Source organism: Neophocaena asiaeorientalis, unplaced genomic scaffold, assembly GCF_003031525.2.
Source record: "Neophocaena asiaeorientalis asiaeorientalis breed wild unplaced genomic scaffold, Neophocaena_asiaeorientalis_V1.1 scaffold114, whole genome shotgun sequence".
NCBI lineage: Eukaryota > Metazoa > Chordata > Mammalia > Artiodactyla > Phocoenidae > Neophocaena > Neophocaena asiaeorientalis.
In genome coordinates this window covers 8,506,540-8,530,384 of record NW_020173116.1, presented here as the reverse complement: position 1 = coordinate 8,530,384, position 23,845 = coordinate 8,506,540, and the positions used below count along the sequence as shown (strand labels likewise).

Here is a 23,845-nt window from a genome sequence, read left to right as displayed (position 1 = left end):
GATATACATGTGCAAAATGATATATGTGCACAGTTACTTCTGCAACCTTGTATATAACAGGAAGATTGAAATAACCTAAACACTCATCACCGGGGGACATGACTAAGTAGCCGTGTGATGGGATAGTAGGCAGCTACAGAAAAAATGAGGAAGCTCTTTATGAAATGATATTAAGCAATCTCCAAGGTATATTGTTTTATTAATACAGTCGAAGAATTGTGCGTGTAATATGCTACCATTTATGTATTTTAAAAGGAAATATACATAAATATCTGTCTGCATAGCAAACTATCTCTCAAAGAAGATGCAAGAAACGGGTAATATACTGGTAATATACATATCACCTGCCTCATAGCTGGTGAAAGGAGGTGGGAGGGAGGATTTTCTCTACATTCTATCCTTCTGTACCTCTGTCATTTGTACCATGTGAATGTATTACTATTCAAAAATTAAATCAAGTCCATTTTTAAGGTAGTTTCATTAAATCTATGTCATTTAATATAATGCACTCATTGAGAATGATGTTTCTGAAGAATTTCTCATGACTTGGGAAAACGCACATATTAGATGAGAAAGAGCAGAAAATTGAATTATGAACAATTTACACCTTATTCTTCCTTATGATTATATGCTTACTTATATTTTCTAAATTACAATAAAATCAGTTAGGATTTATTAACAAGAAAAAGATCCCCTGTCCCGATGACTTGCAAGTCGGAACCTGCGCCTACTTCTTCCCCCAAATGCCAGCCCCATCCTTCTAGGGGCTTTTGGACAGCCGTGAACTCCAGGTGCTCAAACTCAGCTTCCTCCACCAGAAACCCCCAGGTCTCTCCTTCTTTAGATTTCCATCAGTTAATAACAATTACTAGAAACCAGAAATCAGTCATCTTGACCCCTTTCTCCCTTGTTCCTCACCCAGCCCCCCACCTCTTGCCCCCAAACTGGCCACCAAGTTCTATGATCTCATCTCTGGAGGGTCCCCTCCTCCGCATTTCTGTTGCTTCTCCCTGAGGTGGGACCTCACCAGCCCAAGATCTAGTCTTTCTCTGGCTCTCCCATCCACCTGTGCATGAGAAGCATATCTCTAACGCACTGGCGGATGGGACCATCTGCTCCTCTGAGAGTCCCTACTGAGGTAAAGCCCATCCTTTCTGTATGACATCCAAGGACCTTCACAATCTCCCCCAACCAAACCTCCGAGACTCGGCCCTGACACTTTTCCATTCACTGCTCTCGGGATGTTCCCTCGAGCAGCCCACATATTTTCACACCTCTGTTCCTTCTGCCCAGGATACCAGTAATCTCCCCCGTTTAGGAAATTTCTTCCCCTCCTTCCAGACACAGCTGAAATGCACCCTCCTCGGTGGAACCTTGCCTGGCCTTCTCGCCATCGTGTACAGCAGAATTCATCACTGTGCTCCCGTACAGCCCGTAGCACAGGCAACTCCACTCCCTCTATCTCATCAGAATTAACTGTATATGCCAGCACATCCTCCGATGTGTAAGCTCCCCTAGGGCAGGATATTATTCATCTCTGTAGCCTCAAACGTGCAGCCGCCACACAAGGAGCATAAACAAGGCACAATAAATTGCCTCTGAATAGAAAGTGCAGTGAAGTTGATAGGAAAATCATTCCAAGTAAAATTTCACTTTGTACAACTTCGCGGCCATAAATCTAACACTGCAGTAAAATCCAGCTGCTTTCGTGTTTAAGCCCTGGACCGTTTGACACCGGGTATTTTACAGTATTCGCCTAGCAGTCTTCACATGCAGACACTTCACAATGAAGGAAACAAGTCGATACTAATTCACATTAGCGGTTAATTTACATTGTACTGGCCTGCACATCCGTATATTTATTTAATGCCCACAGCATTAGTCTTTCATTCACAAAGCTCAAAAGAAGATGAACAGACGCCACTAAAACTTTTCAAATATTTTCCAGTCAGGCTAAACAAAGAACATTTCACCAGAAAGGCATGCTTTTGTTTAAATGATTACTAAGTTAAAATTAGGGATAAAACCAAGGACACTGTGCAGTGACATGTTTTAGATTCAGTGTCCCCAAAGGAAAAAAATCAAAAAGAATCTCCTCACTCTTAGTTTATAATAAAATATAAACCAGTCTTCCATGGAAGGCATACATCTCCTTTCATGGGGCTGGTCTCCAGGTCTATGGGTGGGCATCAAGTTAACCAAACAACACTCACTGTCACTTAAATTCTCCTCGCTGTTGTAGCAGACAAAGGAATTTCTCAGTGTGTGTGTTTTTACCTCAGCTGTGCGTCCCTAAGCCAAGCAAGTATCTCTCAACAGCTTTTTAGTGGCAGTGGAAAAGGTCCCTCAAACCCACTCTCAGCATTCACTTTCAGGGGATTAGTGAGTCCCTCTTTGTTCCCAACTTTGATAAGTACCTGGTCAGGTCTCCCATCTGTCAAAAGGTAGATTACTTGTGTTTCTTTATCAGCAAAAGCAATTTGCAGGGCGCTCAAGGTGTTTGTGGAACTTCCAATCTACAGAAAAGAGAGAGAGAGACATAGCAAGTACATACTTGAATCTCAAAAAAGATCTCACAAACAAGTGTTATTTACTCTCTGCTTCCAAAAAGAGAAGTACTTGTGAAATAAAAGATACAATTAAATTAGATTGAGATCGTAATTTAAGTCCAGGAATTCCAAGAAGACAAATCCCTGAATATGTCATAAAAGCATCTATGCAGACAGTTCCAGGATAGCTAGAAGCCAGGATGATGGATTTCCTGTCCTGATGACAGAGCTCTCTTAATTCCATTTTATCTTTGTGTGTTTCTGTGGCAGGCACTAACTCAGTTACTGTTCATTCAGCTGTCAGCACGGCTTAAACATGCAGCCTGAATTCCCCCCAGGCAGGGACCATGTTAGTTTCCAACCAGGATTGATTCATGACACCCAGTATTCAGCAAACATGAGTGTGGTGTCATGAGCAATCCAGAGGTACAGGAAACTGTGAAGTTGTAAAACGCCTGCAGTTTCTGCCCAGGGAGGTACAGAACTGGCCAAGTTGTCACTCCAAAACTCAGAATGAGAAAAAGCCAGAAAAACAGCAAGTACGTGACTTTTGTTATGCCCATGAGAGGGCTCAGGTCACAGGGCAACCAAGTGGCCCCAAATCTGGGGAGAGTCAGGCAAGAGGCCAGCCCTGGCTTTCTGGGACAGGACGCAGCCAGACACTAGAAGAAGAGTTGGGCTGGGGTGACTGGTGAATCAGCGGAGGCTGCCAGGTGTATGTTGGCAAGAGGCCCCAGATATGGGGGCATCGGCGCTCTCTTGAAGGCTGTTTTGCCACAAACCCCACAGGGTGCTCACAGAATAGATTGGGAGAGTCTAGAGAAAGTCTCCTTCACGGTGCAGAACCGGGGGAGAGAAACACAGGAATCTCCATAGAGACCCTCTCCTCACTCTCCCCATCAGAACAAAAGCCTTAATCTGTGTATGTATATGGGGTGGGGGGCAACAATGAACACGCTCACCATAGGGCACTGGTCAAAACCCAGGAAGGCTAGGGGGAGGAAAGAGGAAACAACAAACTCTCTACACCTGCGGAAGGAGCAGGGCTATGTGCTGGGCTCAGAGACACTGAGAAGGCCACACCCCTGAGACTCCTGGACACCATGCCTGATTAAGACTGAGGCTTATTCAGAGACCACCCACCCCCATCACTCCCCTAGAAACATCAACTAACAAATAACTTTCAAGAGAAACGCTCTCTCTGAGGCCCAGCGTGGAAGAAAAAATCAAAAGCCTAAGATGAAGGAGACAACCCTCTGGCACGTCATCCCCTACCCTAACACAAAGTGTCGCTACAAGAATTTGAGGGATGAGGTGCAAACAAACCTCAAAGCCAGCCCGACTCCTAATTAGAGTAATTTTAACCCACCCCACAAAGGAAGGCATGCCCACTTCCAGGCATGAAAAATATTTATCTCAGTCTCTATATACTGCACGTGATGTCCAGCTTTTAACAGAAAATAAGCACATAAACAGAAGAGCAAACAACATACTCCCGAGAGACAAAAGTACTCATTGGAAACAGACACAGGCATGACACAGATGCTGAAACCATCGGACAGAAAATTTAAAATAACTGTGATAATGGCAAAGGTGAACAACATATTCAAGACCAGGTGGGTAATTTCAGCAGAGATGGAACCTTAAGAAATAATAGAATAAAATGCTAACAGTAAAAAACTCAGTAGGACGGTGAAGAGGTCTTTCAAAGAGTTCAGAGTACAGCTGTTCCTTGGTATCCACAGGGGTTGGTCCAGGACCCTCTCCCCCTGACAGACACCAAAATCTGCAGATGCTCAAGTCCCTTATATAAAATGGCGTCGTATTTGCATATAACCTATGCACATCCTCACATATACTTGATTTATGTTTTTAATAAATTTATTTATTTATTTTTGGCTGCATTGGGTCTTTGTTGCTGCACGCGGGCTTTCTCTAGTTGCGGCGAGCGGGGGCTGCTCTTCGTTTTGGTGCGCGGGCTTCCCATTGCGGTGGCTTCTCTTGTTGCGGAGCACAGGCTCTAGGCGCGCAGGCTCAGTAGTTGTGGCGCACGGGCTTAGTTGCTCCACGGCATGTGGGATCTTTCCGGACCAGGGTTCGAACCCGTGTCCCCTGCATTGGCAGGAGGATTCTTAACCACTGCGCCACCAGGGAAGCCCCAACCTCGCGTACACTTTAAATCGTCTCTAGATTATGTATAATACCTAATACAGTTCAAATGCTACGTAAATCGTTGCCAGGGTGCAGCTAATTCAAGTTTTGTTTTTTGGAACTTTCTGGAATTAAAAAAAATTTCCATCTGGGGTTGGTTGAATCCATGAATGAGGACCCTATAGATACAGAGGGATGACTATAGGTTCAAAACAGCCAAGGAAAGAAGTAGTGAACGTGAAGATAGAGGAATAGGAATTACTCAAATTAAAATACAAAGAGAAAAAAACAGCAAATCAAAACAGAAAAGAGCACCAAAGAGCTGTGGAACAGTATCAAATGGTCTCATATATGCTTAATTGGAAACATAGGAGAAGAGGGAAAACAGGACAGAAGAAATATTTGAAAAAAAAAATAATGGCTGAGAATTTTCCAAAAACAATGACAGACATAACCCCATGGACCCAAGAAGGTCAGATAACACCAAGTAGGATAAATAAAATAAATCACCTAACACTTCTGCCAGAGTGGTATACAAGGAAGCCAAGTAGTGAGCTGGGACTTTCATCCCCACCAACTGTACCGTGTCCTCCCTGCTCAGTGATGTCCACTCCCACCCAGCAGTAACAAGGTACTCCTCCCCATCAGGTGTCAACAGAGTTCGAGTGGGGAACCTGAACTTCAATCTGCACCTGGAAGTATGAGGCAGGGCCCACCCATCCTCCTGACAGAGCAGTGTGAGACAGAGTCAACTAAACAGAAGGCTAGAAGAATATCCAGTCTCATAACATGAAACAAAAACGTCTAGGATTCAACTGATAATCAGTCCATCATACCAAGAAGCGGGAAGCTCTCAACCTGAAATGAAAAAGATAATAGATACCAACAGCAAGAAGACAAATATGTTAGAATTATTCGACAAAAATTTTACATTAGCCGTGAAAAAAATACTTCAGCTAGCAATTATCAACAATCTTGAAACAAATGAAAACTAAAATGCATCAGCAAAGAAAAAGAAGGTCTCATCAGAGAAGAAAAAAAGACATGAAGGAGAATCAAATGGAACTTTTAGAACTTAAAAATAACAATAACTGGGCCTCCCTGGTGGCGCAGTGGTTGAGAGTCCACCTGCCAATGCAGGGGACATGGGTTCGTGCCCCGGTCCCGGAAGATCCCACATGCCGTGGAGCGGCTGGGCCCGTGAGCCATGGCCGCTGAGCCTGTGCATCCGGATCCTGTGCTCCGCCACGGGAGAGGCCACAACAGTAACAGGCCCGCGTGCCCCCCAAAAATAATAATAATAACTAAAATTTTAAAAATTCTCTGACCCAAGGACTGGCTATGCCAGCTGACCACTGCTCTGTGACACCAGCACACAGCAGGCTCAGAACGTCTGAGTGTTGTCCTGAACTTACTGGGTTGATTCCTGGACCAAACCAGTCCGAAGAATAATAGAGGAATCTGGTCTTCTTGAAAATGAATTTTGCACATTCAGCAAGCAAGCAAGGGTTCTTCAATGAAGACTTTTGAAGAGACCAGAATCACACTTTACAAAAAAATGATCTGACATATTTTTAGCCACGTAGATGGCTGATACTATTCATCAGTGGTTTTTACACGAAGCAGAACCCACTTATGTTTTTACCCAATGAGATTACATATATAATATCTTGTTATCACAAACTCTAAATTAGTGGGCTCTGAATTAAGATATTTCCTACTGTAAAAGAAGACAACATATGTCCCAAGGAACCAATTTAACAAATTGTTTATGAATTTAATATCCTTTCCCAGCGTAAGGTAGCCAGTTAGGACAAAATTTTACAGGCATTAATATTTCTTATAGATTTCCTCCTCCTATTTTAATTTTATTGATTTATTTATTTGGCCATGCTGTGCAGCTTATGGGATCTTAGTTCCCTAACCAGGGATCGAACCCGGGCCGTTGGCAGTGAAAGCACGAATCCTAACCACTGTGCTGCCCCCAAATTCCCCCTTCTTCCATTTTTAAAACACAAATCCCGAGGGAACTCCAGAACATCCCAATGACAGTGCAAGTTCTGCTTGGTTCATATTCAGGGAGCGTCACTAACGCCCATTTGTGGCTTCCTGTCAAGTCCAGGACTCTAAACTCAGGCACTGAACTATTTTAAGGATACTTGCAATCCATATTAGACCTCTAAGAATAACTCTTGGTCTCAGTTTTGGTATATCTTAAATATCTGGAATGCTATGTGGTTCTAGAAAAAGAACTTTTAAAATTAAGTTCAAGACAAGAGAAAATTTGAGGAAAGGCAAATTCTCCCCAGTAGTCTGTGTAAATGCCAAGAGCAGCAGCTTTAAAGTTCTCCAAGTAAAATGCAGGCCTGAAGGAAGTATTTCACCTTCTTATGATATCCTGCTGCCCTATCTCTCTCCTTGCTTTCAGCCCTTACCACTCACACTGTACTGTATGTTTCCACAAGTTCATTACTTTGAACAAAGTCCACTGTTAAAAGCAGCTGTAATATATCATTTGAAGCAAGAATGAAGCGTCAGAAGAAACAAATATGAATGTTTAAGTAAAAAAAAATTATATTTTGAAATTTGTTTTCATAAAAGTGCTGAGACTTGAGCCAAGAGAAGTGCTGTCAATAGAAGCTTATCTAAATGTTAGATATTGACAGAAAAGATTGAATTAACATGACCTCTGTAAGCAAAATGAACGTCTATGTGAAGCCATGGCTATCCTTGGCGTTCAAAGCATTTCTCAAGCATTTCTATCCTGATCTCTATCCTTCTTCTCCCGGACCCAGGCTCCTTCTTACCTTAATGTCTCTAACCCAGGCCTGGGCCCCTTTCAAATTATCCTCATCAATTTCAACAAGTTTTTCCCGCCAAGCAACGGCTTGAGCATCAAACTGCACAAAATTGAATTTCCTTTTATACTTCAGCTGTTCCTGTAAGAGACAATTATTATTTCGCCATGAAACCACTTATGTGTGAGAAAAGATTAGGACAGGTCAGGGTTTGATACATTTTAATCGTTTGATATCTCTTTTCAGTTCTAGAAGCTAAAACTTACATTCAAAAGAGAAAATGTTTTCTAGTTCAAAAGGCATTTCAATAAAATTTACACACAGTTTGGATATTAAAAATTTACAAATGTATATATGTATAAACACATATATATATGTCACATATAAGTTTATATATATAACGTGATATTATATCCTGTGTTTAATACTGACATTAATGGTATACCGAATATGCACACGAAATGCTTAAAAGAATCCAAAACAGCGTTATCGCTTTGGTCAACATCTTTTTGGTCAAGCTATTTTATTCACTTGCCTTCCATCAATCAGCTCATGTTCCTCCAGCAGAAGTTCGTCAAATTAAAAATTCTATTTTGTATTTGTCAAACACTCCCTGCAATTGTTTCCTATGGTTCATACTCACATCAATACTACCAAGTCATGACAGTACTCTGATACCCGTTTATATGTGTGGAAACTAGGAGTTAGGGAGCGTTAGCAGCCTGCTTTGGGTAGTACAACTCAGAGGCAGCACAGGTGGAATAAGGACCAGAAGCTCCTGACCACCAGCCCACGCTCCTCCCACACATTAGTTCTGGGGCCAGTGCATGCAGCATCCCTAACACGCACTGGTAATTAAAATAAGCATGCCGAGCTGAAGAGTATCTGGAAGACAGTGGACGCGTGTGCACACCACGGATTTCAGGATAGAGAAGACCTGCGGCAATGGACATAGAAATTTCCTTAGCAACCCGTATGTGTTATAGGAAGGACCCACAGAAGGAAGGGTCTGCTTGCAAAGAAGGGATGATGCTCTCACTGGCAAAAGGGAGCCTTTTTCTGAAGTGGCTTTTCTGTGATTTCTGAGTGCACACCTGGCCTGTGCATCTCTGACAACCACTACAGGTGTTAACTGGCGGAGATGCACTCATGATACTCGGCCCCCAGGTGCCTGATCCCGACAGCTCCATCTCACCTGCATGAGCTGGATGATCTTGTTCTTCACCAAGTCCAGTTTCCCCTTCATTGAGTGAGATGTGTCAATGAGAATGTAGACACAATCACTAGGCACTTTTCCAAAAAGGACTTGACTCCCATCCTGTAGCCATTGAATCCTAGGCAGGAAATATTTGAAAGGGAATGGTTAGAGCCTGTGGCACTCAGAGCATGGTCCTAAGAACTTAATGATACATCTACAGAGGAAAATCAATAGGACAGAAAAGTAAATCCAATACTGGGCTCCAAAGCCAAAAGTAAAATTACTTCCAGTCATCTGGTATTTTTGAGGCCTTTAGCTATGACTTCACACCATTTATTCTTCTAACCCTGCTGACTGCAGTCAAGCTAGTAATGCCAGCACATTCCTGAAGCTTCAGTGAAGCTTATGGATAGAATCAAGCAACCCCAGATCCCAGTAATAACCAAGCGCTAGGTGGTCGTGTAAGCAGGACTGCTTCTGTGGTCCAGGCTCAGGATCCCATCACAGGATGTAGATTAAATTCATGGTTGCAGGCAAACCCTGGGGGAGAGGGTGGGGCAGACAAAAAAAAATACTTGAAACAGTTCAGAGTTCAGCAAGGCCCAGTCAATTAGACTTTACAGGGCAAAACACTGAAGAGGAGATCACTGCATAGGAGAGAAAGAGCGTCAGAGAGGGATGGAAAGAGAGATTGAAAGGGAGAGAGAATGTGCTCCAGATACCTGCAGAAGGGTGCCCTGGAGACTCTGGCTAAGTTATGATCAGGGCATGCGCGTGAAGAAACTACTGAAGCCAGGGAATAAATCACCAAAAAAGTAATAGATGGACCAACCCCTCAGAGCTCACCCAAGTCTGGAAATAGTTCATCTTCCAATCAGCCAGAGTGGAAAAGCCTCCGTAATGCATGTAGCCTCAAGTAGAGTCCTCACAAGGGTATTGCCTTAATCATAGGACCAAATTAGTCCTGAACTAAAGGCTCCCCTGCACCTACGCTGACATAACTTAAAAGCAAGCCCCAGAGTAACTTACTGCATTCCAAGTAACAACTGCATCACAGAACACACATAAAAAAATGCATCAAAATCCAGTACCCAACAATGTAGAATTCAAAATATCTGGCATCCAGTAGAAAATTACCAGGCACACAGAGAAGGAAACTATGACCCATAACCAGAAGAAAAGATCAAAAGAAACGTACCTGAAAATGACACAGATGATAGAATTTGCAAAAAAGGATGTTACGCAGCTATTGCCATACGTTCAAGAAGGTAAAGTAGGAACAGAATGAGGAGAGGAACGGAAGATCCAAAAAGAATCCTCTGAGGAAACGTCTAGAGATATACAATGACTGAAATGAAAAATACACTGCATGCTATTAACAGTGAAGTAGACACTAGCAGAAGAAAAGATCAGGGAATTTTAAGAAAGACACAGTAATAGTAAACAATCCAAAATAAAACACTGAGAGAAAAAGGTTAAAAAAATATAACAGAATAAGCAACCCATGGAACAATATCAAGGAGTCTAACACATGTGTAATTAGACACTAAGGAGGGGGAAAGGGGCACAGAAAAATATTTGAAGAAATACAATCAAATGTTTCCAGGTTTGATGAAAACAATACACCCACAGATCCAAGAAGCTCAAAGAATCCAATAGAAAGAAAAAACACCATGACACATCATAATATAATGGCTGAAATTTAGTGATAAAGAAAAAAATCTTAAAAGGAACCAGAGACAACATAGGAATAATAGGTGACTGCTCATCATGCAAGCCAAAAAGAATGGGGAACAATCTTTAAAGTATTAAAAGATAAAACTGTAAACCTAGAGTTCTACACTTAGCAAAAATACCTTCCAAAACTAAAAGTCAATTCAAGAGTTTTTCAGACTAGAACAGCTGAGAGAATGCATCACCAACAGACCTGTGCTAGGATCTATACAAACAGACTAAAGAGTAACAGAAATCACAAATATGTGAATCAATACAAGATACATTTATTCTCATTTTAAATCTGTTTGCAAGACAACTGATTGTTTATAATGCATTTTGGGTTTATAGCATATGTGGAAGTAAAGTGTGTAGGACAGCAATAGACAAGTCAGAAAGGGAATGGAAGCTGAAGACTTTCATGATGTACATGAAGCAATATAGTATTGTTTGAAGCTAGACTGTGATAAATTAAAGATGTACATTGTAAATGCTAAAGTAGTCACACCACAACAAAACAAAACGAAGAGGTAGAGTTAACAAGCCAACAGTGGGGATAAAATGGAATCGTAAAAAATATTCAAACCAAAGTAGGCAGAATAAGAGTAAAAAGGGAACAAAGAACAGGTGGAATGAATAGAAAACAAACAGCAAGATCTTAGGTTTAAATCCAACTAAATCAATAATCACATTAAATATAAATGATCTTAACACTCCAATGAAAAGCAGAGATCGTCAGACTGGATTAAAAATAATATCCTTACATATTCTGTTGACAAGAAGCCTATTTCAATATAAGATACATATAGGTAAAGGTAAAAGGACAGGAAAAAGAAAAATCCTGCAGAAAATAACAAAAGAAAGCCAGAGTAACTATACTAATATTAGACAAAGCAGACTCCATAACAAAGAATATTACCAAAGATAAAAAGGGACATTTCATAACAATAAGGGAGTTGAGTCATCAAGAGGACCTAACAACACTAAAGGTACATGTATTGGCTAATCGAGTCTCCAATTACATGAAGAAAAAATTTTAGAACTGAAAGAAAAATTGGACAAATACACAACTATAGTTGGAGATTCTAACACCCTTCTCTCAATAATTTATAGAACAATTAAGCAGAAAATCAGTAATAATATGGAAGATTTGAATAATACTATCAACCAACTTGAGCTGAGATATTTAAAGTATACTCCACCCAACAAAAGTGGTTTTTTCTTCATATTCTGGGCCACAAAACAGATCTCAACGGATTTCTAAGAACTGAAATCATACAGTATTTCTCTGTCCACAGTGAAATTAAAAGCTATCGGGAAAAATCCACAAATACTTGGGAAGTAACCCTTTGGTCAAAGAAGAAATCAAAGGGGAAATTAGAAAATGTTTTGAGATGAATGAAATGAAATACAACATATCAAAATTCGTGAGAGACAGCTAAAGCACTACTCAGAGGGAAATGTATAAAATTAAATGTTTATGTTAGAAAGGGAGGTCAAGATCAGTAATCTAAGTATCTATCTCAAAAAACTCAAACCCAGAGTAAAGAGAAAGAAGGAAATAATAAAGATAAGAGTAGAAATCAATGGCATAGAAAGGAGAAAACCCTACAGAGAAACAAAACAAAACAACAACAACAACAGCAGTGAAACCAGAAGCCAGTTCTTTGAAAAGATTGAGAGAATGGATAACCTCCAGTCAGACTTAGAAAATAAAGATGATCAGCTCTATGTATATTTAAAGAAATTGAATGCAGCATTAAAAAAAAACAACCTTCCCACAAAGAAAAACTCCAGGCCCAGATGGCTTCAATGGTGAATTCCATGAACATTTAAGGGGGAGATGATACTAATTCTCCATGAAGTCTTCCAGAAAATATAAGAGGAGAGAAACCTTCCCAGCAACCCTTGATACCTGGTGGGAGGAGAGGGACAAACAGATCCAGGAGCTGCCAGGTGGGGTGTCTTCTAAGCAGCTTCCTTTTCCCCAGATTTGAAATCCAAACTACTCTCCTAAGGGAGTCAATCCCAAAACCATAAGTACAGAAGACTCCAGAAGCAAGGATTACTTTTTCTGAGTAACCCATCATCAGCTGGGTTTTGAGAAACTGGGGCTCTGCAGAGTATATATGGGGGGAGACAGGTGTCTGCAGCTTGGGGTTTATAACAGAAAACATGGAAGGAGGGAAAACGCTCTGATTGCAGGTGACTACTACAGGCTGGGTGCTAGCCTAAACTCATTAGACTTGTATCTAATCTAATCCACAGAACACATTTGTAAATGGCATTATCATTCCTGCTTTATAAATGAGAAAGCTGATGTACACAGACACTGACTAACCTGCCCAGGGTCACAGAAAATAGCAGACTGGGGTTAGAATCCAGCTCTACCTGACCTTAGGGCCCATGCACCTAAATGGACGTGGTCTTTATATTCTAGAGCACCTCCCTTGGCATCAGCAAGACGAAAGCGTTGAGTTAGGTCACCCCATGGAGCTGATGTTGAGGTCACAGCCTAGTACACTAGACTCTTATGAGCATTAACAGATTTTAAGAACCAGCAGGGTTGAGAGGGATCACATGAAGTTATTTTTAGCAGATTTCTAATATGTATATATATATTATTCCATTGCATATAAATGTTTCACAACATTGTGACAGTTGCCTTGAAAGGTAATATTCAAGAGTACAGAGGACAGGTGTCATACAGTCTGCTATACACCTGAGGCCCACAGAAAATGCAAGACATTAACAGAAGTGTTCCTTTGCCTCCTACAGTGATACACAATTAACATGATAACTACATCTTTCTTTGCTGTTTTTCAGAGTCTGCACTGGCATCAAGGCAGCTCAGAATCTGCATCTAAACATCCCCTTTGGTTATTAACAACGAGGTCAACAGCAAAGCATCAGATGGCAACCTTGACGTAACAATGCTTATTGGCCATTTCTCTTGGTTGAGCTTTACCAAGAGCTCAAGCAGACTTGAATTTCAAGAGAGACTGGATCATGCAATGTACCCTCATGCAATACACCAACCTCCTCTGGATCCGGGCCAGGACTGCATGAATTCTCTCACTGTACCATGTGTACTTCTCCTTGGTAATGCAGACATGGACCAAGCTCCCATCCTTCCAGGGAGCATGGACAAATCTGCTGCAGTATTTCGCATGCACTGTCTTCTTGTTGGTCTCCTAAGGAAAAGACATAGGACAGAAGCCACTCAGAAACCATTCAAAGAAGAAAAGTCCCCAGATGGCACCTCCACCTCTGCCTTATTTATACAGCTCCTAGCACTCACTCCCACCATAAAATCATTCAACAGTTGGTTCAACCAAACATATTACCGGGGCCTACTCCATATGGAGCCCTGCGCTGGATGTCGTGAATGACGGTCAGCAAGACATGGGCCATCCCATTTGTGCCCAGAGAAGCTAATGTTTCCAGCAGAGAGATGCTAAACACACACACAGGCACACACCTACATATACAAACACAGAGAAAGTAGCAATGTAGAACACTAGCACCCAGTACCTGGTCCTGGGTGGAGACAGTAATGATTGGGCAAGTTCTGGCAAAGAAGAAAGAGTTCACAATGGACTAGAGGGTCAGGGAGATCTAGAGGAGGTGGGACTTAAGACACCCCAAGCATCCTTCCACTGTTACTCCCAGCGCCAAATGAAGAAAAGTAGTAAAGAACCCCATGCCACATCTAGGGTCCTTCCTGGACATACGGAACTGGCCCAAGGACAAAGTTTTCCCACAAAGAGAGCTTTCCGAAGGACTGTCTCTATCACTCATCCAACCAGTTTATAAATGCATCAAGCACCACTCCGCCAGGCCCTGTTCTAGGCACCAGGAACACAATCCATAAAAGAAGACCAAAATCCCTGCCTTCATGGAGCTCACGTGACAGGAAAAGAGCCAGATGATAAACCAATACTCATCTAGCAGGTCAGAGGATGACAAATGCTGTGGAGACAAATAAGGCAAGGAAGGAGAAGAGAGAATGCTGAGGGACAGGGGAGGGGAAGGGGCAAGTTAAAACCTAGAAGGGAAAGCCTCAAAGAGAAGATGAGGGCTTCCCTGGTGGCGCAGTGGTTGAGAGTCTGCCTGCCAACGCAGGGGACGTGGGTTTGTGTCCCGGTCCGGGAAGATCCCACATGCCGCAGAGCGGCTAGGCCCGTGAGCCATGGCCGCTGAGCCTGCGCGTCTGGAGCCTGTGCTCCACAACGGGAGAGGCCACAACAGTGAGAGGCCCACATACCGCAAAAAAAAAAAAAAAGAAAAGAAAAGATGAAATATGACTGAAACCTGAGGGAACAAAGTGTGTGGCCCTTCGGAGGTCTGGGGGGAGTCTGAGGACACAGCAACGACAAAAGCCCTTAGGTAAGTGTTTGCCTAGCATGTCTGTAGACTTTTAGGAAGGGCAGTATAGCCGAAACATAGTGAGTGAGGGAAAGAGCAAGATGAAGCCAGAGAAACAGGAGGAGGACCAGGAAGCAGATGCTGTGAAGCTTGCTCACTGATGGAAATGATTCTGGCTTGTCCTCTGAATGAAAAGAGGAAATATCCAAGGGCCTTAACATAAGAAACGACACAATGTTTTTAAGTTGAGATACAACTGACATTTAACATTTTATTAGTTTTAGGTGTACAACATAATGATTTGATATATGGATATACGGGGAAATGATCACCATGGTAAGTTTAGTTAACCTTCATCACCCCACAGTTACAATTTTTTTCATGTGATGAGAACTTTCCAGATCTATTCTCTTAGAAAAATGACACAATTTATACTTGTCTTACTCACAATTTAAAAGTTTCATTTCTAATCAGTTTTCGGGGTATTTTAAAAATAAATTTATTTATTTACGGCTGCGTTGGGTCTTTGTTGCTGTGTGCAGGCTTTAGTTTCAGTGAATGGTGCATGGGCTTCTCGTTGCGGGGGCTTGTCGCGGAGCCCGGGCTCTAGGTGCACAGGCTTCAGTATTTGTGGCACGCAGCCTCAGTAGTTGTGGCTCGCAGGCTCTAGAATGCCGGCTTGGTAGTTGTGGCACATGGGCTTAGTTGCTCCGCGGCATGTGGGATCCTCCCGGACCAGGGCTCGAACCTGTGTCCCCTGTATTGGCAGGTGGATTCTTAACCACTGCGCCACCAGGGAAGCCCCCTTTTTTCATTTTAAAGGATAACTGTGGATACTCTGCTGAGAATAGACTGTAGATAGTCAAGGGCAGAGTCAGGAGATCAGTGAGGCGGCTTGGACCAGGGGTAGGAATGGTGAGAAGTGGCCAGATTCTGATTTACAGATATATTATGAAGGTAGAACTGACAGGATTTAATGAGAGGTCAGATGTGGGTATGAGATAAAAGAGGGGAGTCAGGAATGACTCCCAGGTTTCTGGCCCAGAACTAAAAAAGTGGAGTGGCAATAAATTGATGGGAGGAAGATTATGGGAGAGCAGCCTTGAAGGGAACGATGGGGATTCAGTGCCTGATGTGTTAGGTTCCAGATGCCTATTAGACATCCCAGTAACATGGCAAGTAGTCCAGCAAAGGCCAGGGAAGGACTCAGAGCTGGAGATTTAAAGTTGGAAGTCACCAGCACTCACACAGTATTAAAAGCCACGGGGCCGGATGAGGTCATCCAGAGAATGAGAGCAGATAGAGAAGAGGTCCAGGGACTGCGCCTTGAGGCCCTTCGGCAGATAGAGATTGGGAAAATGAGAACGAAATGACAAGGAAGACTGAGAAAGATTAGCCAGGATGAACTGGGGGATGGGGATTGACATTTATACACAATTGATACTATGTATAAAATAGATAACTAATGAGAACCGGCTGTATAGCACAGGAAACTCTACTCAGTGCTCTGGGGTGACCTAAACGAGAAGGAAATCCAAAAAAGAGGGGATATATGTATACATATAGCTGATTCACTTTGCTGTACAGTAGGAACTAACACAACATTGTAAAACAACAATACTCCAATAAAAAGTTTTTTAAAAAAAAAAATTTTTCAAAAAATTCTCTGATTTAAAAAAAAAAAAAAGGTTAGCCAGTGAGCTAGGCAGAAAAACAAGACAGTGTATTTTCTGCAAGCAAAAGAATTTCATGGAAGTAACCAACAATAGCAACTGGTGATAACAGGTCAAGTAAGAAAGAGACTGAGAATTAACCTCTGAATGTAGCAATTCAGGGATCCTCGGAAAGAGTGAGACCTTTGCCTCATTGGAGTATATTCAAGAGAGCATGGGAGAAATATGGGATTAGAGAAAAAGAATTTACAAAACTATTGAGGCATTGGGTTCCAAAAATGAACAGAGGAATAAGGCGAAAGAGGCAGAGCCAGAGACGAAGACGGGGGTCAAAGAACTGTATTTTTAAGATGGGAGAAGTACCGCCATGTTTTTTATGCTGACAGGAAAGATCTAGAAATGAGGACAATATTAATGACACACACTAGAAAGGGGGAGAATGGATGAAAGACAGGATAGGGGTCAGTGCACACGTGGAAGGGTTGGTTGGTGGGGACAATTCAGCCATCCTAGAAGAAACAGGGGTAGAGCGCACAGGTGCAGATGCCCGGGGGTTTGTAACGTGGAGGCAAATGTTCACGGATGTTCACTTCAGTGTTCAGTGAACTGCGAAGCAAGGTCTCCTGCTAAGAGCGGGTGGAGAGGAGGAGGTGTTGGAGGTGTGAGGAGAGAGGAGGCAGACATCTCAGAGAACAGGAGTCAGAGTGGATTGTAAACCCGAGCAGGGTGCGGGGCAGTGGCACAAAAGATCTGCCTGAAATCAGACGTCAGGAATCTAAAGTGAAACCAGGTGGCTGTGTGTTTTTCTCCAGTTTCCTTCATCAGAGTCAATCGCATGAGTATAAGGCAGAAAGCTGGGTTTAACAAAGGTTGGGGTTTTGCCAGATGAGTGCAAGAATGTAAGGCATGGGGAGTAGCTGAGGATTATGAGAGGGACAAAGGATAGAGGACAGAGAAAAGGTCACAGAAACAACCAGCTGTATATGCCCATGGGGCTGAAAGACTGGAATTAGTGTAGTAGAGGAAATAACCTAAAAAGAGTGGGAATTGATTATGTGGGTTATGATTACACAGTTATTTGCCATGACGAGGTCAAGGGTATGCCATGGCAGGATGGAAGAGAAGGAATGGAGGAGAAAGTCATTGAAAGTCATTGAACAGGTCAGAGAAATGAAAGGTCTGGGTATGGGAAGGGTCATCCACAAAAAACTGACATCACTAAGGATTGAAACAGCTGGAGCCAGTGACAGCAAGCCAGAAGCTATAATCTTCAAGGATGGATGGGGGTGACCTGAGGCTCAGTGGGTGTCAGATACAGAAGGTACCTTGGGTGGTACATTCTGATGACCTGGGAAGAGGGAGGGAGAATGATCAAGAAAACAGCAAAGAGGAACAAGGAGGTCACCACCCACCTCTGTGCCCACAGACCCAGGGAGAATGGGAGAGAAACTAGGGTCCTTGAGCAAGAACCCAGACAAGCAGGTGACGGGAACGTTTCAGAGTATGTGAGGCTACGGAGGGTCTGCAGATGACTTCCAGTTCCAGAGGGCACAGTGGAGGGGTTTTAGGAGTCAGTGGGGGATGGAAGAGGCTCACAGAAGGGATGCCAGAGCCACACAGGGATGAGAATCCAGGGGTCCAGGGGTGACTGATGTAGGCAGGATTGAAGCACATAATGGGATCAGTCCTGATGTTCTCAAGGCAGGCAGGAAGGCGAACCATATCTCCACCGCAGTGCAAAGATGGAAGGAGAAACACATCCTCTCTCTCAGTCTCACCATGTGCTCCCTACACTGAATCCCATCACGTGGCATTTCCCAACTGTGCCCTGTGCATTTCCAAATGGAAACACACCAGACCAGAAGTTACGAGAACACAGGTGTCCGGCACCAGAGTGTCCAAATGGGAAAGGCACAGTGTTGAGAGCCCAACAGATGTGAATTCAAACCCTGCCTCTACCTGCCCCGAGATCTCAGCTGAGTTGTCTAACCCCTTGGAGGCCCTGGGACTTCATTTTCTCATGTGTGATACAAGAGCACAAATATTCACCTTGAATATAAAGTGGGTAGGCATTCCATAAATGCTCCTTTCTGACTCACCATGTTTGTAATAAAGAAAACAAGGAAGGCAACATCTAGTGGGCATCTCCTAAGTGCCAGGCATCGTGCTTATACATGCAATTTTCAGATTTAGACTTTACACCACCCATTTTACAGATGTGGAGAGTGAGACTCAAACAGGTTAAATTATTTGCTCAACATCTCATATTTAGTAACTGGTAGAAGCAGTATTTACACCCAAGTCTTCTCATTCAACTCCGGTGTACTTTCCACCATACCACACTGCCTGGTACATAGTGAAGGCTCAGTAAATATTTGTTGGAGGAATAAGTGATGAGACTAGAGTGGGTTTCTGAACATCAGGGCTGGCTTTGTGCTCAAGCAACATAAGTGGCCATGAATGCAACGTGACTTCAAGGGGTGCCCCAAGACATCAAGTTACTGGACTTTGCCTGCAAATTCCCTAATTAGAAATGCATTTTTGTCTCCTCTCCTCCCCTGCTCATCCATCTTAGAAATGCTACACAACAAGGCATTTTTCGTCGTTTATTTCTCAGTGTCTCAATTTCCCGGATCCATACCTACAAAGCAGTTTTTATAGTTAAAAGTCTAGGGGGTCCTTCCCAGTGGGAGTCTGGGGGAACCCTAAAGAATCAACCTATTTCACAGCTTCAGTTTCTTTCTACCTTATACACACATCACAGTTTTAGGTATAAATCCAGTTTCAGATACGTATACCAAATACTAAAAATAAAATTGTCGGGCTCCCCTGGTGGCGCAGTGGTTGAGAGTCTGCCTGCCGATGCAGGGGACACGGGTTCGTGCCCTGGTCCGGGAAGATCCCACATGCTGTGGAGTGGCTGGGCCCGTGAGCCATGGCCGCTGAGCCTGCACGTCTGGAGCCTGTGCTCCGCAACGGGAGAGGCCACAGCAGTGAGAGGCCCGTGTACCACAAATAAATAAATAATAAAATTGTCCCTTTTTCATTGGTGAACGAGGGCAGCTCTATACTGTACACTTCTCAACTTTTAGTATACTATAATTTGTTAGTGTCAGAAGTTTGAGGTAAAATTCCCCATTTATAAAGCCAAATTCTTCAAACCATCCCTATAAAATTTCATTTAAATTTGTCAAGAAAGCAAAGGAAAAAATCAGGATTAGAGAAGACCTGTGCATACCACACTGTTGGGAGCCTGCAGTAAGCTATGTTCAAATTGACACGAATTCATATTTTAAAATATTCAGGGCCTAATGTATTTTAAAAATGAAAATTTAGTTAGGTATGATTTCCTGAACTAATAACATTACTGAATAAGGTCTACAAAAGCAGAAAACGGTACTGAGGGAGGAAACCCACAAATGAGATTTCCCTGCAATGTAGCAATTACTCTGGATCCCAATATGTAAGCCAGGAAACAAGTCTCGCATCAATTCTGCATTTTTTCTCATTCAATTTTGATATTCTCCTCCTTGCAGTTCATTGTAAACGGCAATCAGAGGGCAAAAACACAACGTCATGTGGCTAATGTGGCCCCAAAGGAAAACAGTGCTTCCCCGGGTGGACGTGTGGAACCAGTGGCCATGCAGCCTAAGAGGGAGCGTCAAAGAGGCTGGGGTTTCACCTCTGTAGGACTGAGAGACTTTGCAATGATGATCTTGACACTGAATCAGAGCCTTAGAGAATACATAAAGGGACGCTGCATTTGGGAAGGACCTTGATTTCCTCTCCAAGTAGTCTCTGCTGGGCTGCCGTAACTGACATGTCTGCTCTGTGGCTTGCATTTTGGCTCTCACTTCAGTGTGTACCTGGGTTTTCACTACCTTCTAAAAGAGATTTCCCTCAGTTTTACAAATTTACAATATTTTACCCTGATTTTCTGTTTCATATGGAGACACTTTTTAGTCTTTCTATAATTCTAAACTTCGGACAGTCTTCTGGGTCCTGTTCTACACACCAGCGTTTCTCAAAGTGTGGCTCCCAGATCAGCAGCTTCAGCATCATCTGGGGACTGTTATAAATGCACTTTCCTGGGCCCGGCCTCAAACCCAGTGACTCACGCACACTAAAGGTTAGGAGCCACTACTACAGATCATTATCCTTCCACTACGAGCCAGAGTCAGGTATTTTGAGAAGCTGTATTCCTTTCAGACCCATTGTCACAATGGAACTACACCTTTCAAAAGTTTACAGTATAGACCCTTACCACGCTATAACCCCTTAGAGAATATAATTTTATGTTTACTGGAAATCCAGTAAATGCTGGCCGGTAACCACTTGAATAATGTAGCTCCAATATAGTGACGGTTCAAGAGGACCGTAGAAATGCCTGCTTTGGGGCATATTCACCAGCAGTTTCTCTCTTCAATTCAATACAGGGAAACAAAGGGCTTCTTTTTTGACACAATGCCTGAATTTCTATAAGCACAGCTCCTGGCTTATGTATAATGATTGTCTAATTCACTTATATCTAGAAGCCTTCCTCAGACTTGAGCTCCACTCCCACAAGTAGCATTCAGAAAAGTGTAAGGCAGGGAACAGAGGAGCATCCTTCTTCAAAGGCAGCATTCATGCTGCCTTTCAACCTTGGTCCTGCCCTGGGTCCAGCCCTGCTCCTAGATGCCCCTCCCAGGGCATCCCCATCTAGGTGTTCACTTCACTTACCGCACTGGTCTGCACCGACTCGTTCCCCGGTTTGGCTTTTATATCAACAACTCCATCAGCATGGCGGAAGGAGCAGTCAGCAATGGCATCATAAAATGACAGCTTCTGGGATTTCAAACCATATTTCTGTAGCCACTTCTCAGAGTCCCAGGTGTCCTCTGGATTCGACTCATTTTCAGCAGAGGTTGCTCCTAATTGTAGTTTTGGAATCACAATTCATCAGCCGTTCATATGACACAAGACTTTCATATGTCATCCTCAACTTAATATTTTAAAGAAACATGTTCTTTGTCAGCTCACATTCTTTTCAGGAAGCATGCTTTCCAAAGCAGGACTGGCAGAGAATTGGTTCACAAGACTGGAAGGCAGGAATCTGCTACTTTTCATTTCACTTCCTCTGCTACCTAAGTTGACTGGACCCATGCAGAGGGGGAGGTGGCTGATAGGCAAGGCAGGAGAGCATTAACCGTAGGGTCAGAAGCTCTGGGTTCACGTCCTGGCCCCGTTACTTACCAGCTTGGGCAAGTTGCTCAAACTTGGGTGAGTCACCCCATTTAACCTCTCTGAGCTTCAGTGGAATTCTTCACCTGCAGATAGCATCTGCTTGGCCTTCCTAAGGGTGTCGAAGTGATTCAATATGAAAAGTTATGTGAAAGTGCGTGGTAACGAGTAGGGAGAGGAATCAGGGACAGGAGCTCCCCTATTAACTTGGTGTATTTATCCTGACTCAGAGCCTGGCTCTCACCTCTGCAGGCTCAAGAACCTCACGTCAGCTCAGGCGCCTGGAGCTGTATCTATCTATGCCTCACTTTAGGCTCACATGTTCAATTACAGCAAGAAGGCCAATCGCCCAAATATCCCTAGCCTTAGGCGCATTCCCTTGGTGTTTTCCAAATCTTATCTGTACTCTCTAAGGGGGAGGAGGTGTCATGTTACCTGCCAGCTTATCATACAAACAGCAAAGTATCTAACCATGTGGCTCAAAAGCCCTATGGCCACCTAAGGGAGAGTGGGGTATCTGAGGATGGGCACAGAGGAGGCATGGTGTCTGGAGCTGGCCCGTGAGAGCTGACTGTGCCCCTTTCCCTCCCGACTCCAGGCTCAGTGGTAGCGCGTGGTGAAACTGACCATGCCTGCCAGGAGCATATACAGAATCTGAAAATCAGCAGATGCTACAAATGAGGGCTTTCTTATTCCAGAGAGTGGTTGATAACATTTGTCTGCATGATGCCCCTGCAAGGAAGGCAGAAAGGAGCCTGAGCTCTTAGCCCCAGTGGGACCAGTAGAGCCTCAGGAGAACCGGGAGAAGGTGCTGTGCAGAGAGGTGGTTTTTAAAACGGGTACGATCACGTATTAGGTCCATCAGCCCTACAGAGTTTATTTTCACTTGGATCACTGGTTCTCAACTCTGCACACTGGAATCCTCTGAGGAGTTTTAAAATATACTGATGCCTGGGTCCCATGCATGATTCTGTTTTAACTGATCTGGATGTTGAGATTTTTCAAAGTTCCCTAGGTGGTTATACTGTGCAGTCAAGCACTAGGGTAAGATGAAGAGAGCTTTCTAAATTATGATTCAGTGATCCCTCCATTTATGCTTCTATCAGACAGATTCAAGTTAAATTATACTTTTAATGGGAAACAAAAATACTACCCATAGTTATCCATTACTATATTTAAGGGGATATATAATTAGAATAATATTTGAAGAAATAAAACACTTGAGAGCCAATTATTTCTCAATAACACGTAAAGGATCTGTCCGTTAATGTTACATATGTCCTCAAATTTTAATAGAACAGCTTTTAAATAACACACTCTGAAACCTACTGGAGCTGGAACTTCTCAAAGAAGCTTGATTTTGGCTTCTGAACTTTAAACCAATCTGGCATCAAAAGCCCCTCTGGACACCATCCCCGATGTCAGCACTTGGTTTCTACATGACTCACAAAGTGTCTTTTCAATCTGCATAGGGGACTGAAGTCAGAGGTTTCCCAGAGCTTCTGATCCCAAGGTTCCCCTGCAAGTTCTCCTGCATCGCAGGGAAAAAGCAAAAGGAAATTGGAGGCATTTTCGTCAGTGGGGTCAGCCTCCTTGGAGAAACCCTTTGGGTGACCATTTTCCTCAATTATTGTTGATTACATTCTAAGCCTTTGTCTCCTCTTTACTCCTACTTTATTCTCCTCCCTCCTTTATGATCAATAGGTGTAGTAGGAAATAAACTTTTCATTCAATTATTTCCATAGCAACACACACACCTATCACATGCTTTGCTCTCTTTTGGGTTGCTTTCTTTTGAAAAGACAAGAGGCTTTTATCAATTATAAATTCAAGCCAATCATAAAAGAATTTCCTAAAAACACATCAAACAAATTCTAAGAAGGGATTTTTCAAGAGCCAGAGACTAATTTTTGACTGTAGCTTCACCCAGGACCAGGCAGTGCAGTCACCCTGAGGGTATGATTCAGGCTCCCAATTACCCTCTGAAAAGGGATTGGAGGAAGACCCCAAAGCAACTGGAACTTCATAAAGGAAAGAAGGGGCAGCCAAGCATACAAAACCAAAGAGCATAGGTGCCCCAAAGCTGAAGAAAGGAGAGAAAGGGTGAAGTCTTTTCACTTTCAGTGCTAATTACACCACCCCCATCTGAGCCTCATTTTCCCAGGGAGAGGA

The 23,845-nt window shown here is 43.0% G+C and overlaps 1 protein-coding gene across 1 annotated transcript in view; it reads right to left on the bottom strand.

Moving 5' to 3' along the window:
* VWA3B (von Willebrand factor A domain containing 3B) overlaps positions 1 to 23,845 on the bottom strand; it is a 206,246-nt gene that overhangs the window by 88,764 nt on the left and 93,637 nt on the right. The window contains exons 10-14 of the mRNA XM_024743834.1: positions 21,173 to 21,360; positions 13,449 to 13,603; positions 8,694 to 8,832; positions 7,508 to 7,639; positions 2,418 to 2,516 (exon numbers count right to left, since the gene is read on the bottom strand). Of these exons, the coding sequence (XP_024599602.1) occupies positions 2,418 to 2,516; positions 7,508 to 7,639; positions 8,694 to 8,832; positions 13,449 to 13,603; positions 21,173 to 21,360 (713 nt within the window). The remainder of the gene's footprint in view (positions 1 to 2,417; positions 2,517 to 7,507; positions 7,640 to 8,693; positions 8,833 to 13,448; positions 13,604 to 21,172; positions 21,361 to 23,845) is intronic.